This window comes from Myxocyprinus asiaticus, chromosome 48 (assembly GCF_019703515.2).
Source record: "Myxocyprinus asiaticus isolate MX2 ecotype Aquarium Trade chromosome 48, UBuf_Myxa_2, whole genome shotgun sequence".
NCBI lineage: Eukaryota > Metazoa > Chordata > Actinopteri > Cypriniformes > Catostomidae > Myxocyprinus > Myxocyprinus asiaticus.
The window spans coordinates 29204722-29222436 of record NC_059391.1 but is presented as its reverse complement, the minus strand read 5'-3'; the positions used below and the strand labels follow the sequence as shown (position 1 = coordinate 29222436).

Sequence of the window (17715 nt, the reverse complement as noted above, 5' to 3'; positions counted from 1 at the left end):
AAACCCTCCAATGTGGCTGAACTAAAGCAGTTTTGCGAAGAAGAGTGGGCCAAAATTCCCCCACAGCATCGTGAAAAACTGATCTCCAGTTATCGGAAGTGTTTGGTTGAAGTTGTTGCTGTTAAAGGTGACACAACCAGCTATCAAAAACAGCACTGTAAAATTCCTGTAGATTCAAGAACAAATTATTTGTATAAAATGTTCTTTTAATGAATCGGTCAAAAGACTTGCAAACTCTTGAGTTATTGGCTTGAATTAGTGCAGAATCTGTCAGAGTGGTTACTGAATTAAAGGAATGATCTGGGTTAAATACAAGTTAAGCTTAAGGACAAAGTATACTTCGATTGTCCACATTGCTGATCACTCCGAGCACAGTCTGCGTGGACTGTCTGCATGCGGGCCACAGGTTCTCGACACACGGACAGTCCAAATTCAGTGTCATGCTGAAATAACACCGGTAAACCTTGTAATAGATTTTGGTCACACTCCATTCAGGTGGAAGAGATTTTACAACATTAAAATCACATTAACATGTGTAATGCTTCCTTGTTGCTATACTTTTGAGTATGTGGGTATTTTATTGTTTTAAGGACTGGCCCCATTCACATTCATGGTAACTGCCTCACTGCAACCACGTATTTTTGTGCGCGCTTTTCTTAAATAATTGAGGAGCAAGTTGAAATTATTTTTGTGGTAATCAACATTATGCCACAAACTGGCTTTTTATACAACAGCGTGTGTTAAAGATACACATTCACACAAGAGTTTTGTTGCAACAGATGGAGCTCCTCCCCTGCAAAAACATATACAACACAGCTTCCCATTTAATGATGATACAAGTAATGACTTCCTGTTTACAGGCGATAATCACTAATGAAGAAAGCTCTGTGAAAGTCATTTCAAGTCCATTCGAAGCTAGCATGCCTCCACTGTTTTTGTTTTTGCAGATTACAGAAGTCAGAAGAGAAATGTGAGCGAGAATGTGCTGCATCTGGACATTGTTGTCCAATATCGACAGCCTGCTGTGTGCTGACAGGAACTGAGAAAGCTAGCTGGATCCCTGCCGTGAAATGCTAGGGCTGCTAGCCGAGGAGGAGAAAGACTTTGATGAAAGATCTGAGGAAAAGGGAGAGATGATAGAGACGAAAGGGGAAGTGTGGAACAAAACCAAAAGCAAGGCTGAGTTGAGGCTTGACCACAAGCTGAGCGAGAAACAGAGCAGATCTGGCATTCTGCAAGTGCTTGGCGCGGCTTAATCAGTCTGACTGACAGAAAGAAGAAAGAGACAAGAGAGACTAAGAAAAGGGATAAATACTACACTCTCCGGGGCAAACATGACAGCCCAACAGGGCTCTTTGTGTGTTTTCCAGACCGCCGTGTCTGAGACGACATCAACATGTCAAGTGTCTGTCTTCATTACATTCCTTCGGAAAAGGGGACAATAGCCTCGACGCTAGACTTCTGCTCTGGGTTTGGACGACTCCATGATGTTGAGGTGGAAATGTGCCACTTAACGTTTTAGACAGTTCAGAGGACCTCCTCAAAACCAGATAAACAACCTCTAATTGTTTGAGAAGGTCTGGCGGCCTTCCAGACCAAAGTTTGTTATCGCTTATGACAAAATTGGAAATCCATTTTCCGTTCAAGAGCTGCTTTCCAAACCCCAGCCTCTATTTTATTTTTGGAAAAGACAACAGGTTTGTGGTTAAGGCTCATTGCAAACCAGAACATCATGCTTTCAAAACGTTACACAGCAATGATGAATGTTGCCAACACCCCAATATAAGAGTGACTGTTCTGGAACTCTCTCAAAGACATCATAAGCATACTGGAAAACAAAATGTTTCCAATGATTCAAAGGTGTTACATGTTATTTGTGTGCAGAGGTTTGCCGGCCAGCATAGGAACATCTTTGGCTCATCAAAGAATCTGGCAGTTTCACCAAAGCCCCCACAGGCATTTTGTCTTTCCAAGAAAGGAACTTCAGTAGCCATTAACAACAGGAAACTTGAGGCTTGACATTTCAGAGTGTCAGTAGGTGGCAAGAGACAAGACTCCAGAATCAAGACCCGTGGGGTCAGCATGTATTAGTGTAGAATGGCGCGCGTTGCAACGCTGCACTTACGACATGTCACATTCACTGAGCTTCTAACTTAGTCTTATTTCCTCTCTTCGCTTAAGCAATTCCCTTCATTTTTCTAAGGGTGCTTTCACACTATGTCTGAACCAGAGTTCAATTACTTTACCTCCCCCTGCTGGTCTCTGTTCACATTATTCTGGTCCGGGATATGAGGCAGGTATGGTGGGGCAGTGGTGGCTCCTGTCCAGAAGGTCAAGTATGCCAAGATGCCTCTGTTGGGCAACTTAGATTCGCCGTATCATGGCTGACCCTGCACTCTGACCCCAGCTTAGCTGGGATATGCGAAAAACGAATTTCACTGTATATGTGACAAGGATAATGGATTACACTATGTAACACAATTTTTGTTCCTGGGTAGTAAGTGTTATTTCCTAATTGCTTATGCCTCAAAAGTATAGAAAATGGCTATTATTCCCCACAAACTTTGCTTTTGTGACCAGGACAGTGATATTTTGAAATGTACCTATTTCCAATGAGAAAACGGGCGGATTTGTATCTTTTCGTTCACAAAGTCAGAAAAAAACAACAACATATGAATCCAAAATCCTTCTTTATCTGTGGTCCGACGAAGACACTGGCTTTGACCTTTGCCTCAGACAGCTTAGGGAAGAAGTCTTGAAGGTACTTGAAGGCTGCCGACTCCTTATCTAGAGCTCTGACAAATTGTTTCATAATGCCCAGTTTGATGTGCAGTGGTGGCATCAGCACCTTCCGGGGGTCCACCAGTGGCTCCCACTTGACGTTGTTCCTCCTCACGGAGAACTCGGTCCGCTGTGGCCAGTCCCGCCTGTGGTAGTGCGCATTGGTGTCCCTGCTGTCCCAATGGCATAGATAGCAGATAGAAACCGCCTTGAAGAACCATCAGGAATGCCACCATTCTGAAGTCTCCTATGACCTCCCAGCCATACTCATACTTAAAGGCGTCCAGCAAGGTCTTGATGCTGTTGTAATCCTCTTTGAGGTGCACCGAGTGAGCCAGGGGAAGAGACGGGTACTTGTTACCATTATGGAGCAGCACGGCTTTGAATATTACTTGAGTATAAATACATGTTAATTTGGATTCATATGTTGTTTTTTTCTGACTTTGTGAACGGAAAGACACAAATCCGCCCGTTTTCTCATTGGAAATAGGTACATTTCAAAATATCACTGTCCTGGTCACAAAAGTAAAGTTTGTGGGGAATAATAGCCATTTACAATACTTTTGAGGCATAAGCAATTAGGAAATAACATGTACTTAAAAAAAAAAAAAAAAAGTTGTTACACAGTGTTATGTATGAGAAATGTATGATATAATAATTTCGATTGGGAGCATGCAATGATGCAAATTCTATCTCATCATTAGCAATTCTCTTACGTGATTAAGGACACCAAAGGAACCCAGGTGTGCACCAGAAATGCTAGTGTGAAAGCACCCTAAATGTCTTGCTTACTACACAAGATCGTTTTCTTAAATAAGTATTTTACGCCAGTAAAAACATCTAACCTTCCTTAAAACCAGTTCAAATGACTTGAGAAGCAAAACTGAATGAGACTTAATTTCAGAGAAAACATCTTGAGTTAAGTTGACTTTTCTAACAAGATTGGAAAATAGTTTCTCTTGTTTTAAGGATATGACTCACTAAAGTTTGTTAGATTAATTACTTAAAACAAGAAAAACTATTTGCAAGGGAAGTAAGAAAAATAAACAAGATATTATCTCTGAGGAAGTTCTGTGAAGTTCTTGTGCATGTACATGCATTAACTTTTTTCAATTGGACGGTTATGTACTTTTTACAGCCGGATTAAACTGGCAACATTTAAACTCTTTGTTTTAGTGCACTGGTTGATTGACAGATGTGTAGCTGCATTTTGAACACATTCGAACGGATGAGCATTTACACTATGAGTCCAATGTGGTCACTTTTGTTTTCAACCACTTCCGAATGTGGTTGAAGTGGACAAATGTCGTTCTGGAACCATTTATACCCCTCACTCAAAATGCACCTTAATACCAGACATACTGAAAAACAAGACAAATATACTGATCAAGAAATTATTGTTTGCAGTGCTCTCCCAATCTACTGTTGTCTTGCCCAATTCTCTCCTCTTCCCATGATGAGCTGTCACAGGTTATGGAGGAGGGTTTGGGTTGGCGGGTCACTAGCACTTCCCTCTCCTCCCTCGCTCCTCACGCTGACAGCTCAGGAGGAGGCCGCTCTTTGAACCGCACAGTTCTCCATAAATACTGCAGTCCCAAAGGTCAGCATTTGGTAGTCAAATTTCACAGCCAAAAGGCTGTTCTGCCTTTAGGTGCAAACGAACATGACTTTGGTTATGCAGAATGCAACGTTTTGGAGGAGAATCACTTAACAAATCTGCAGGAATAATTCATGCACCAGTGATGCAGAAAAACTAGCCAGATGCATGAGTAAATTTAATTAATCTGATTTATTGGTGATTGCTAACTCCATAAACAAAAGCTACATTTACACCTCAAGGTCTTATGCAGAGATATTGAGATTTGGTAGGCATTGTTCAGTGAGTCTAGCATGGATGTTGGTGTGCACGGCGGGGTTCACTTAAATAGAGCAGTTTCATCTTTCTTTTGCAGCATTTTGCTTGCCGTATAGCTTCTAATTAAAAACGGGCTGCACAACTACGAGGAACGTTATTTAAAGTATTTACAAGCACAATACACTGATCTTATAAAAAAATCAGCTAATTCTAAAAACAGAACAACACTAGAAAAACTTGCTTACATGAGTTAAGAAATTATCAGGCTTTTCTTGAGTTTTCACGTGAAAACTAGGCATGCACCTACATGAAAATTTTTGGCCGATACCGATAAGCCAATACCGATATTTTGCCACTTAAGTCACATTACTTTGTCATCAGATCAATGTTTTGCTTAAACATTATGCTTTAAAAAATTCACAAATTGGTACAACTGCTATTTTACTGACACAAAAGATAAAAAATGATTTTTAAACATAAAATTAAACATAACATGATGATTGATGTGGAAAATCTCAACAACAGAACATTTCTGAACAACAGAACATTTCACAAATTAATATTTTGCATTCGACATGCTTTGGTTTATCAGAGTATATAGGTATTTCTTCATATTACAAACAGAAAAATTATTATAAACTTTATATAATGCGATACATTTATTTAATTATAAGCCATTGGTATTTCATATGCTTATGACCGATATTACTGTTTGTTGTTTTGGAATTTGGTCAATAATTGAGTTGCGAGTTCGAATCCAGGGCGTGCTGAGTGACTCCAGCCAGGTCTCCTAAGCAACCAAATTGGCCCGGTTGCTAGGGAGGGTAGAGTCACATGGGGTAACCTCCTCGTGGTCGCTATAATGTGGTTCGTTCTCAGTGGGGCGTGTGGTGAGTTGAGCGTGAATGCCGCAGAGAATAGCGTGAAGCCTCCACACGCGCTATGTCTCCACGGTAACGCGCTCAACAACCACGTGATAAGATGCACGGATTGACGGTCTTGGGCGCGGAGGAAACTGAGATTCGTCCTTCACTACCCGGATTGAGGCGAGTCACTACGCCACCGAGGACTTAGAGTGCATTGGGAATTGGGCATTCCAAATTGGGGAGAAAATTGAAAGAAAAAAAATAATTGATTGACAAATATTGGTGACCAATATACTGGTGCATCCCTGCACACACTGTAAAAGCCTATTTACAATGTTTACATGCAAAGCAAAATAGGGATAATGGGCAAAAGAACACAGTTTAAGGCGTTTACCTGATGCTGCAGATTGTCGCGTTGAAAATAATCAGTGTAAGATTGTACATATAAGCGCACTTATTCATTCACAACCTCGCCAAGCGACTTCATAAACACCACGCTAGTTTTATTCACAGTATAGCAGTTCAGATGGACCAAAATCCTAGAAACCATTTAATACACAATTTTCTACAGAGCTCAGAAAGCCTCCAGGTATCCAATCAGACATCTCTAACAACTCTGCAGCCTTCATATGCAAGGCATGCTGGTTTGGCTGTTACTGCTCATTTCCGTGACACTCCGTGGAGGCGCTTTCAGACCTTCCTCTGGCTTATTTCCAGCATTTGTCAAATGGAAGTTGTTTTGCCATGAGAGCTTAAGGACAGAGACAGCACTAACACTGAATCATCACAACTAGAGATTGAGTGTACATAGTGTTCACAGCTCTGTACAAACTCAGCAGGGTATATCTGTAGAAGTTCACTTGACAAAATGACAGTCCTGTAACGTCGTTCAGTCGCGTACGAGGGGTTTTGAATATGATGACAATGTACTTCTGTAAATATAAATTACCATAATTTGCTGCATATGAATGTACATAACACATCCATCTCTATTATATATACATACGGGTGTTTCTGAAATTAATAAAAATTCCAGAACATCTCAAATTCTGTGATGTGTTTAATAGAATTATGTGCTGGAAATGACACTGATGGAAATTTAATTTTCAATGCTTTTCCAATAAAATGGATGACTCCTTTGTCTTGCTAAGACTAATTTCATATTTATATATGCTAAATACACACAATCATCTTTGTATACTTTTTGCATAATTTGTCAAAATGACAGCTTGACTGGAAATGACGCTCAATAAAAGTGATATTTCCCTTGATTTTTCTTTGCTCTTCACTGACACTTTGTCCACTTGGTTAACAAGTACACTAACTTCGGAACAAACTTTATTAGGGGTGAAATAGTTTTGGTGTGCTGGAAATGACGGCACAACGGTGGGACTTTTTGAAAAATAGAAAATGATAGAAATCATTTTCACACGGTAAATATTGAAATGGTTTCTGTTTATTTCACTCTTTATTTAGAGGATCATAATTTTAAACATGTAATAATACGTATTTTTTATAATGGATTTTCATAGTTAACTCGTGTTATGTTCGTTTTGTGCTAATACATTTTGTGTTCCCGGTCAAAAATGACCGGCCCACTACGATTGTTTATAAATCTCTCATATTGCATATATTATCACAAGATATTGCATTAGATCTTTAATCAACTTCTTTTGTAGTAATTATGACAGGTTTTGTGCTTTTTGGACATATTTTAAAATATATATTTTTATTGATAGAATGATTCATTGAACTGAGCTTAAACTGGGCAAGTGTGAGACACTCTCTGCAGGGGAAAAAATTACTTAATTAATAAACATTTGCTTGATCTGAACAAAATAGGTGTCATTTTAAAGCTTTGAATCTGGACTTTACAATGCATATAGCAGAACTTACAAATTCTTAAATAATGCTTTATAATTTTCTGACAAATATGAACTGTTTCGTTCTCATCATTTGCAAATTTGTTATCACAACAATTATATTCAGAGTTGGTAAAACCATAAAAAAAGATCAGATAGTCATGTGTTATATATCATTGGAAAGGTCTCAATTAGCAGAATGTAATCAGTAAATTTGTTTCACTCAGTGGCCAAACTGCAGTGAGTATTAGTGTGTGAAATTCCCACAGACACACATAAATATAATAATAAACAGGTGTGGCTTTTTGTCACGTTTTTCCTTATTACTTCTTGATACATACATATAACATAGACAATGACATATCATAACTTACAGCAGACTATCCCGATTCAAACGAGCCCAAACACAACATAATATGATCAGTAGATCTTGAAATATTCCTCAAAGAGTGTACATGGAAAGATGATGCACAAGAGGGCACTCAACACACATTGTGTGAGTGTGTTAGTATGTTTGTATGTGTGCACATGTCCAAGGACTTTGTGTGTGCAAACACACATCCACATATGTGCTCATGTAAAGGATTGGGATGCTCCTGAATGCTTAATATTTCTGTATTTTGTAGTCTAATCCATTCAATTCCAATGTCCGGTCATTTTTGACCGGGAACACAACAAGTGTGTGTTTTTCTGTGTTTTCAGATACCATATGTGAACGAGGTCAATGAATTTGATTCCAATTGGATTAAGTAAAAAATAAATAAATCGTACAAAAAACTAAAAAGTTCAAAATGACCAGAACACAACATAAGGGTTAATACTTAAAGTTGAAATCAAGAAAGCTGTTTGTTTTAATAAAAACGATGTTGAAGAAATACCTATAAATTCTATAAAGTCATATTGAAAACTCCTAATTTAAGTGAAAATAAATGTGATTTGGTTAAATGTACAATATGTCTTCTTAACTGTTATGCAACCCATTGTCATGATAATGCATTGTAACATTCACTTCTCTCTCTACACTCTCACCCAACTGTATAGTATCCACTCCTGAAACGTCTGGTCAATGCGTTTGCTTTAACTAAACATGCCAAAGTGGTGCACCATAACTGATGTGTAAATTCCCATGTCCACTTCCTGTGAAGTGAAATATATAGATGCACACTTGTTCCCAATGCAGCTTCAGACTGAACCTATACACTCCCTATAATCTGGAATCTTTCTTGAGAGGGCTAAATATACCCTGTTAAGTCCACTTCGCAGGGTATTCTCGGGTGATTGGAATGGACTTATGCAGTGACAGAGGAAGACAGGAAGTGTCTGATGTGGTGTGAACTAGCATGTTTCAGCCTTGCTGGTGCTACTGTATGTTAGTGGTGTGAGATGTGATTCAGTGCACAATAGCTAATGGAGCTGATGGAACGTGTGGGCGAACATGAAAGTGCTCAACACTTGCCTGATAGTTTAAGGCAGAGTGATTCTGCAAATAACTGAGTTTGACTTGCTTGTGTTACAATGCACAGTCCCGTTAGCTTGCCATCAGATTAATTCAAAGACATGATCAAATGATGATCAAAGACATCAAACTCCACAACAAATAGCACACATGGGACGAAATATGACCGTGTGTAGGGTCTTTAACGTTGACCAATTTCAAAAGAAAAACACTGGATTTAGTTTGTTGTTGCACGGCTCAAACAGACACAAATGGCTTACAGCTTAAATCTAGCTGTTTGGCAGAGATACATACGACTGCCGACCCCCCTAGAGGTCCTGGATGAAAAACATCAGTTTTATGGGAGAAAAAGGATGGTGTAATGAGGCAAACGGCAACAGTACTGTCAATCATTATAAGCTTTTAGTGCAAGACAGCCACTAAACACCTGAAGCCGAGCTGGAAACAGTGTACAGGGAGCAACATGCCTTTGTCAACATAAAGCAAATACTGTATAAGTGTTTTCTCCTGACTGTGCACTTGTCTTGATGCATGACAAGTACAAGCCACCAGCTAAATAAATGTTAGGATAATTTGTACTGGGCACACTTTCAGAGCAAAAAAACTCAAGGATTTGAAGGCTACATCTGTTACATTTCAATGACTAAACTACTAATTTGATTAAGCATCCTTTACACTGGGTAAAAATACAGAAGTTTAGACATTATCACGATATTCATCCGGTTAATCCCAATACCTGTTCTTAAAAGAATATTCCGGGTTCAATACAAGTTTTTGTTGCATAATGTTGATTACCACAACAAACAATTTCGACTCGTCCCTCCTTTTCCTTTTCCTTTTCACTGATATGACTTAAATGTTAAATAAAACATCAACTGTGAATGACATTCATTTGGCACCGACTCTTACCGTCCTCCGTCTCCTGCCAGACTATGCCCTCCAGGTTGACACTGGTTCCGGGTTCACAGGGTCCCAGACACTCCGGCTCAGTGGCAAGAGCCACATCAGAGGTGTTGACGGCCACCGAGCGCGTGCGAACCATGATCTGCTCGCATGAGGAGGAGATGTCGCTGTTGCCGACAGGTGCGAGGAGATGGAGCGGTGGCGGTGCCGGCGTAGACACCGGAGACTCCATCTGTAGGGAGATTTCAGAAAACATTCAGTTAGCAATTGAAAGCGTCACCAAAAACCGTGCTTAGAGGACTCCCACATCTAGAATGATTTAATTGCATTACATTTGCATGGTGACGATTTATAGTGTCAAATGTGAGACGCCCAACGGCTCGCTCGCTCTGTGAAAACTTTTTCTTTGCCAAGTACAGTATATTTAAATACTCCCAAATTTCTCTTGGTAACAACACGTTATAAACAAGACTTGGAGTGCCTACTGAGCATCAGAGAATGCTGCAAATTCACCGATTCAAATAAACGACATCTTGCGTAAGTCGTACAGTTAAAGTGAAGCAAACAGACAGCTATAATATAGGCTCAACATCAAACCTCAACGTTCAATTATAGCAATTATAAAACTGGCCAGGGTGAAATATCTGCACACAGCATCGTCTTGTGTAGGGGAGCCCAGCTTACTTAACCTTAATGCCAAGAACCATTAGCGCTCTCTGTGATTATTACTCATTATAACCAACGATGCTTAAGCGTTGAGATTCAGAATAAGCCGCGAGGTAATAACTGCCACAGCTGTTCGGCCTCACCGACACAAAAGCTATTTGATTTTACAAATGTTGCTGCAAATTCAGCACTTCAAGCATGAGCCAATTTGATAATCTAATTATGGGCTTTTTGCTGGGTGACAAAGAATTAAATCCAGAGCTGAGATAAATGTGCCATCAATGGCAATTTCATGTTCAAAATGGACCTTAAACTACTCTGTATTAATTAGTCTATTTCTTTGTTGGCATGTGGCTTCGTGTTTAGGAGTTCATTTGAAAATCTGGGTTCAGCTAGCGTACTGACCAAACAACATTTTAATATACAGAATAACGCCATCCCAAAATGAAAGGCTTTCATGTAGTGAATTAAATTCCCCTACACAGATGGTCTATGGAAAGCTGTTCCCTTCCAGAATTATTCAAGAAAAAGGCGGAAAACCTGATGGTAGAATCTTACGACAAAACCAAAGTAATTTTGCTCATTTGTAATAAAAGCTTCTTTGTGTGTATAATTTTGTGAAAGTGAAAAATTAAATGTGAAAGAACATAAAACAAATCACTTCTTCTAAAGGCTTGAATAACATAGTATAAGACATGAGTGAGATGTTCACATCAAATATATCTGTATTTCGGTCTTGTTCACAAGGAAAAATATCTAACATCCAGTAAGTTGATTGGTTTTGTGATTTTGTTTTCTGAGTGTGCAACTTTGTCAAGCAGATGAAGGACTTAAATTCACTATTAATATTCACTCAGTATTTTTATTGTTATTGTTGTTGTTATGACAACTGATAATAACAACAACAACAATTGTAATGATAATAATTAGGGAGTACCAATTCATAGATATGATTAAAATAATGTAAATGATAATTTCTGACTTCTACATTAATAACTGTCAAATCTGCCGAAGCAGAAGGTGTTTAGAATAAAGTTTAGTATGGGGGTCTGGGTAGCTCAGCAAGTAAAGACGCTGACTATCACCCCAGGAGTCATGAGTTTGAATCCAGGGCGGCTGAGTGACTCCAGCCAGGTCTCCTAAGCAACCAAATTGGCCCGGTTGCTAGGGAGGGTAGAGTCACATGGGGTAACCTCCTCGTGGTCGCTATAATGGGGTTCTTGCTCTCGGTGGGGCACGTGGTGAGTTGTACATGGATGCCGCGGAGAATAGCGTGAAGCCTCCACGCGTGCTACGTCTCCGCGGTAACGCGCTCAACAAGCCACGTGATAAGATGTGCGGATTGACAGTCTCAGACGCAGCGGCGACCCGGATTGAGGTGAGTCACTACGCCACCACGAGGACTCCGGTCTATTGTCTGTCGTTTGTAAATGAAAATGTGGCTCGAGAGAACAAGTCTGCTCAATGTATTTAACAAGTTAATACAATATAAACCATTTTATTTATTTGGTTTATAGGGGGGGGGGGGTTGAATTTCCAGCAAAAGTAGGAAGGCTGTTATATAAACTTCCTCATCCCATGATGTGAGATTTTAGTAATATCACAAACTGAACACCAACTCATAACTGCATTACAGAAAACACCACATCCTCCTTGTACAACATTCACCATGTCCCTCCCTTCCCCAGAGGGTGCTCTGAATTTACAGACTTGTTACTAAAAATTCACAAGACCACAGTGTTTGTGAGGGAACTGTGGAGTCACACACTTTAATTCCAGTTCCCTGTTAGCCATCCCGTCTCGCCAGTCACTGCAGGACCGCACGCGCTTTTACATAAAAGGAGAAGTGTTTCACTGCGACTGCAGGATCAAGTGAATTTCACTGGACGAGCACATTGAGCGGCAATCTCCAGTGGCTTTTTTACAACCAGGGTATTAAGAATGGGGGGTGGTCGTTAAAGGGATGGTTCACTGGGGAAAAATGGAAATATTTGAACTATCATTTTAAGTGTTGCTAGCACAAGTTCAGAGAGTTTCCATTCGACACTGTGTGTCTCAAGCCCAGTTCATCTTATCCTCACTGGCTCCCTTTCAGTTGGATGCTCTCCATTGGCTTCACTTTGCTGTTCACTTGTGTCGGCAATAAGAAACTGAACACATGGCTTCAGACGGGATTACGGGACGATTAGGCTAAGGGTGTCGCATTCAAACACCTGCTCTTTTAGCACAGTCTTTAAGTCGTGTTTACACATACACCATTATGAGCAGCCTCAATACCTGAGGCCTATTAAATGGGCACGTAAGGTCGTCTGTCGTGGTCAATGCTTGTGAAATATATGAATAAAACTCAGAGCTCAATGGCAGTTGGGGGGGGGGGGGGGGGTCGCTTGGCAGTAAAACTAGCATTTGTTCTAGCATAGTTTTCTTTATCTTCTCTCTATTATCCAACATCTTAAGGAGTTTTTGTTCCTTGCCACAGTTGCCTTTGGCTTGCTCACTGGGGGCTTAAAGGCAAGAATATTAAGGCGTAAATTTCACTACTATTTTTCAATGAAGCTGTTCAATGGGGATGTTATGACATTTATTAGAATACAGACATTACAATATGATTTTCTGTAAAGCTGTGAAAAGCACTATACAAATAAACATGAAATCATAAAATTAATAATTAAAGCTTAGAAGCTGGACTTAACGATGCATATAGGCAATATGATCAACTCTTAACGTGCTTTTTTAATTTGCTGACAAATTAGAAGTGTTTCGTTTTCATAACTTATGAAATATGATTTACTGTACACCATACTGCCAAACATACAGTCAAAACATTGTACAGATCGGACAGGTCTCGAGTAGAGTACATTAAGCATATTGTTTCACTTACAGACAAAATATATCTCGAGTAAAAGCAGAGATTATAAGATGTAAACAGATGTGGCTTTTAGTTGCATTTTCGCTCGTTACCTTATGAATCTAACAATATAAAAACAGCAGATGCTCCCGATTAAAATGAGTCCAAATACAATGTTATTTCATTTATAGATCTTAAAATAATTTTGGAGAAAATGTGAAGCTACCCAAGATATCTTTATTTTCCTCCTGGTGAAGGGTTACAAAGCAGACTGCGTCTGTGTAGCCGTGACATGTAGTTACATTTTTGGAGAGGTGCGCATCACGCGATGACGTAGGCTATGCCGTAACCGCACTAGCTTCACATAGCCTAAGGTGTAGGTTCACCGTAAAAGTTTCAATTGACCTCGAGTAACAGAAAAAAAAAAAAAGGATTAAAAGAGTTGATCCAATATCGTGAGAAAAGGAAATCGGAATATCAATATATGATTGTAGCAACATAACCCAACACAAAATTAGATGTCTCCCAAGCTATAAACCAGCCCATATAACTGCACAGCAAGACCACCAAATGTTAACCATACACAAAAGAGCTCTGAGAGAGAGAGAGAGAGAGAGAAGAGAGAGAGAAAAAAACACATGCTACCAAACAGCCTCTAGACTCAGACAGCGTGAGATGGAACGGCTTGCTTGAAAAAAAAAAGTCCTGGAAACGAGCTATATTAATATGGAACCTTAGAGGGAGAGACAGCTACGTTCAACAAAAACAAAGTTTGCTTCCTGGCTCGGTTTCTCATTTGTGGTCTGGAGCACACCATTAGCGGTTCTCAGCTAGTTTTCTTCTAAGTTTTCAACGTACACTAGCCTTGGACACCCTTGAGCCCTAAGCCCTGCTCAAAATTGAGTTTTTCAAACAACTGACACACTATGCCAAAAAATAAATCTTGCATGCTTTCTTCCCCAGATGTCCTTTTTCTGAAACTATCTTTTAAATCATCTCAAAAGGACATCATAATCTGGGTTGACGACAGGCTTTACTTATCAAGTGCAATTGCTTGAAACAAATACCTCTACAGGACAGAAACATTATATGCCTTGGAATGCACCACTCTTCAGAACAGTTCTACGTCTACGGACAACCCAAGCGAGAGTGACACCTGAGAGGATGCTTGTAAAAGAACTCTCTGGTGTTGCAGTTAAGGAACCCTTTCCTTGCCAACGAAAAGTGGCTGGGAGTTGGGGATTCTGCAGTTTCTCAGATCTGGAAAGCATCAAACAACGTCAAAACCTGCACTGTGCCCCTGTGGAAAACATTTCAGCTGTGCAAATGATCTCCCACAAACCTTTCAAGGAAGAGAAGGAAACAAAGAAGTCCAAGTGGAAATCTCTGGAGCTGTGGTACAATACACTCAGGATATGGTAGGGCAGTCCAAGTCAAGAGTTACGAATCCTCTGGATTGCGTTCCAGGGTGAAGCAATACCAGTTCAGGACTGTTACTGATGCCTGGGAGACCTTACGTCTTGGAGTTCTTGCGGACCCAACGGAACCACTCTGAGGGGCTGGATTTGGTCCAGGTCTGGGAAGTTGATCAGGTCATGTGTCTCTAAAATAAAAATGTGGCCTTGGCCCCCCAGCTGAGGAGAATCACATCTGTTAAACAAGTGTCACACATTAACTAGAGACACTTGAACTGCATTTCCACTACAACTGTGAACTACACACCGATGGAAATAACAGATGCCTCGCGCTCAGCGAGCAAGTAATGTCAAGCCACAACAAAATGACCACAGAGGTGGGTGTGCTCAAATGCTTCAAAATGTTTGCGAGGAAAAACCCCAAGAGTGTTTGCCAAGACAAGATAAAGCAGATCTGCAGCACATTTGAGACACTCTGTGGTTGAAAACACCAGCTAGTCCATTACTTTCTCACTCTATGAAGCAAACAAAGAGCTTACACCTCCATTTGAGAGCAATAAGGAAATAGCAAAAGCAATATGAATAGCTTTGTAATATAATTACAAATTATATAGCTTTTAGAGTTGTTGCAACAAGTATTTCAATAGTTGACACCAATCCCAGTAAAATTTTAATATAAATATTGTCTGTAGTCTTCATTTATTTTTCAATTAAGCAAACAGTGTTTTAAGTTTACTTCACTTGTGCGAGCCTGATTTTCGAAAAGTCGTTAATCGGACCATAACTGGCCTCACCGTCGCGTGCATGGTCCGAAAGACAGAGGTGACGCACGTTGTGTATTTAACCCGCCGTATTTGTCGTCCTTCCTTGAAATATTCAATTACGCATTGTGTCATTTATACTAATACAGACCGACCGTAGCTTGACTGCACAAAAACATGCTGAAGCTCGACCGTAACTATGCATGTAAACGTACCGATTGTGCAGCTTATGAAGCGAGTCGGTACCAGTACAGCAGAAAGACTGGTATCGTTACATCTTTTAATTTTAGTATCAATTTGGTACTGACATGGTGGAACTTTCGGTATTGTTGATGGCTTTCATTACTCAGTTTTTAAAAGACAGACTGCACCTGGTCGAAAATCAGCTATTTAATTATTTGCCAGCAACATCTCGGTCAGGTAAATGTTAAATAGACAACTATTAATTAGGGCTGGGTATCGATACAGATTTTCTGTTGGATTCGATTCTGATACACAAGCTCACGATTCGATTCCAATTCTGATACATTTGGGTATATTTAAGTTACAATGCACGTTTTGTTTACATTCATTAGGCATACAGGGAACCTTCAAACTTGAAAACTAACACAATCATTAATAATAAAAATAAACTGTTACAAACTATGCAGTTCAATTGCTATCTATTTAACAGATATAATAATAAACAACCAAACTGAAGTAAACTTTTGAGTAAAAGGTCAATGTAAAAGGTCAATGTTGTGATTTAAAGAATCGATATCGGCACTGTTCAAATGAAGATCATGATTAGTTGATTTTACGCAGCCCTACTATCAATCAACACCTTCCAGTGTAACCCCTATGGTGTCAACACAATTTAACAAATGTCACATTATATTTAGGGTACTTCAATCCTAATTGGAGTCATTAAACAACAGTCCACTGGACGTTTAAAGCTGGAGGTCGCAAGAAAGATTTAGGCAAGCTGTTAAGAAAGAAAGAGGTGTTAGAAGACTTTACACATCCTCGTCACCCTAACATCCTGAATGAGTCGTCGCAGAGCATACACGGGAGGGAGCATGTAAAACCTCCGTACATTCCAGTGCATGAAAAAACAACATCTAGTAGCCAATCAACGGCTGAAAATCAAATGAAGAAAGAGAGCCACGGCTTCCACCGTCCAAACCAAAACACTTTCACACTGCCAGCCAAAACACGGCCATCATGCAATGTTGTTTCTAGGAGGCCTGTTTTCTTTAAAAGCACAATGAGAAGGTGTCAGATTCAGGAGCCCTCGCCTAAACCTCAGGACAAGGCTGGCCAAATACCGGATAACTGATTAAAAACGCCAAATGATTGCCGTAATTAGACACAGCATTTAACCTGCTCACGTCACTGATAAAGTGTCATTATTGTTTATTCAGTTCACTGAAATCCGTGTGTGCTTTCTCCCAAAACAATTCCTTTATCTAGTTTAAACAACAACAAAGAATTAAGTAAATCACACACAAAAAAATTTAATAAAAAAATCTAGGTCACATTTCATCCCGAAATCAACACAACATATTATATTTTTTTTTGCTTTAAGAAATTAAGCCTATTTTTTTTTTTTTACATTATTTTTTATTTTTATGGCATTTTCACGACAATTTTCATTCTAAAGAAAACAAAAGCATCCCACAAACTACCACAGCTCGCAAAAACAATGAGTATTCTAACTTACGCTGCCCTGTGCACAATAAACACTGATTGTTTTTGTTTTTTTATTTATTCATGACAATTCTCATTACTGTAATACTTGTAATTCCCATCATTCTCAACGGTGATTCTTGTTACTGTAATAAAATTATCTTTTCATTTAAATCCACATAACACCAACTACTATCCTGATGTGTAAATACTTTACAATCCATTAGAGTGATTCTCACGAAACCTGTCAATAAAGTGTCCTGGTCATATTTAGCCCCAAATCAATACACAAACAAATATAAAACTACATTTTGCACAAAGAAAATGAAACCTACGTTTAGGACCATTAAGATTTTTTTGCAATATAACATTATTTTCAGGACACTTAAGCACAATTTGCCCCCAATTCTCATTAGCGTAACACGTCTGGACGTTTTATACTTTTACGTTTCCCATTGTTTTTAATGATGCTTCTCATTACCGTAACACGGTCTGTATTACAGTACGGTATTACAGTAAAAAAAAGATGATGTTGTACACTCATTTTCTAAATTAAAATCAGCGAAAATGAAAGGCAGTAACAAGGGAGTACTACTATGTGTAGCCTATGAATAACTTACAATTTTATATAATT

At 39.3% G+C, this 17715-nt stretch overlaps 2 protein-coding genes across 3 annotated transcripts in view; both read right to left on the bottom strand.

Moving 5' to 3' along the window:
• LOC127437102 (integrin alpha-11-like) overlaps positions 1–17715 on the bottom strand; it is a 563744-nt gene that overhangs the window by 126415 nt on the left and 419614 nt on the right. The gene's annotated exons all lie outside the window — the stretch shown is intronic.
• LOC127437101 (zinc finger protein 609-like) overlaps positions 1–17715 on the bottom strand; it is a 128478-nt gene that overhangs the window by 19289 nt on the left and 91474 nt on the right. For both annotated transcript variants that reach the window (XM_051691771.1, XM_051691772.1), the window contains one exon: positions 9730–9955. In XM_051691771.1, the coding sequence (XP_051547731.1) occupies positions 9730–9955 (226 nt within the window). The remainder of the gene's footprint in view (positions 1–9729; positions 9956–17715) is intronic.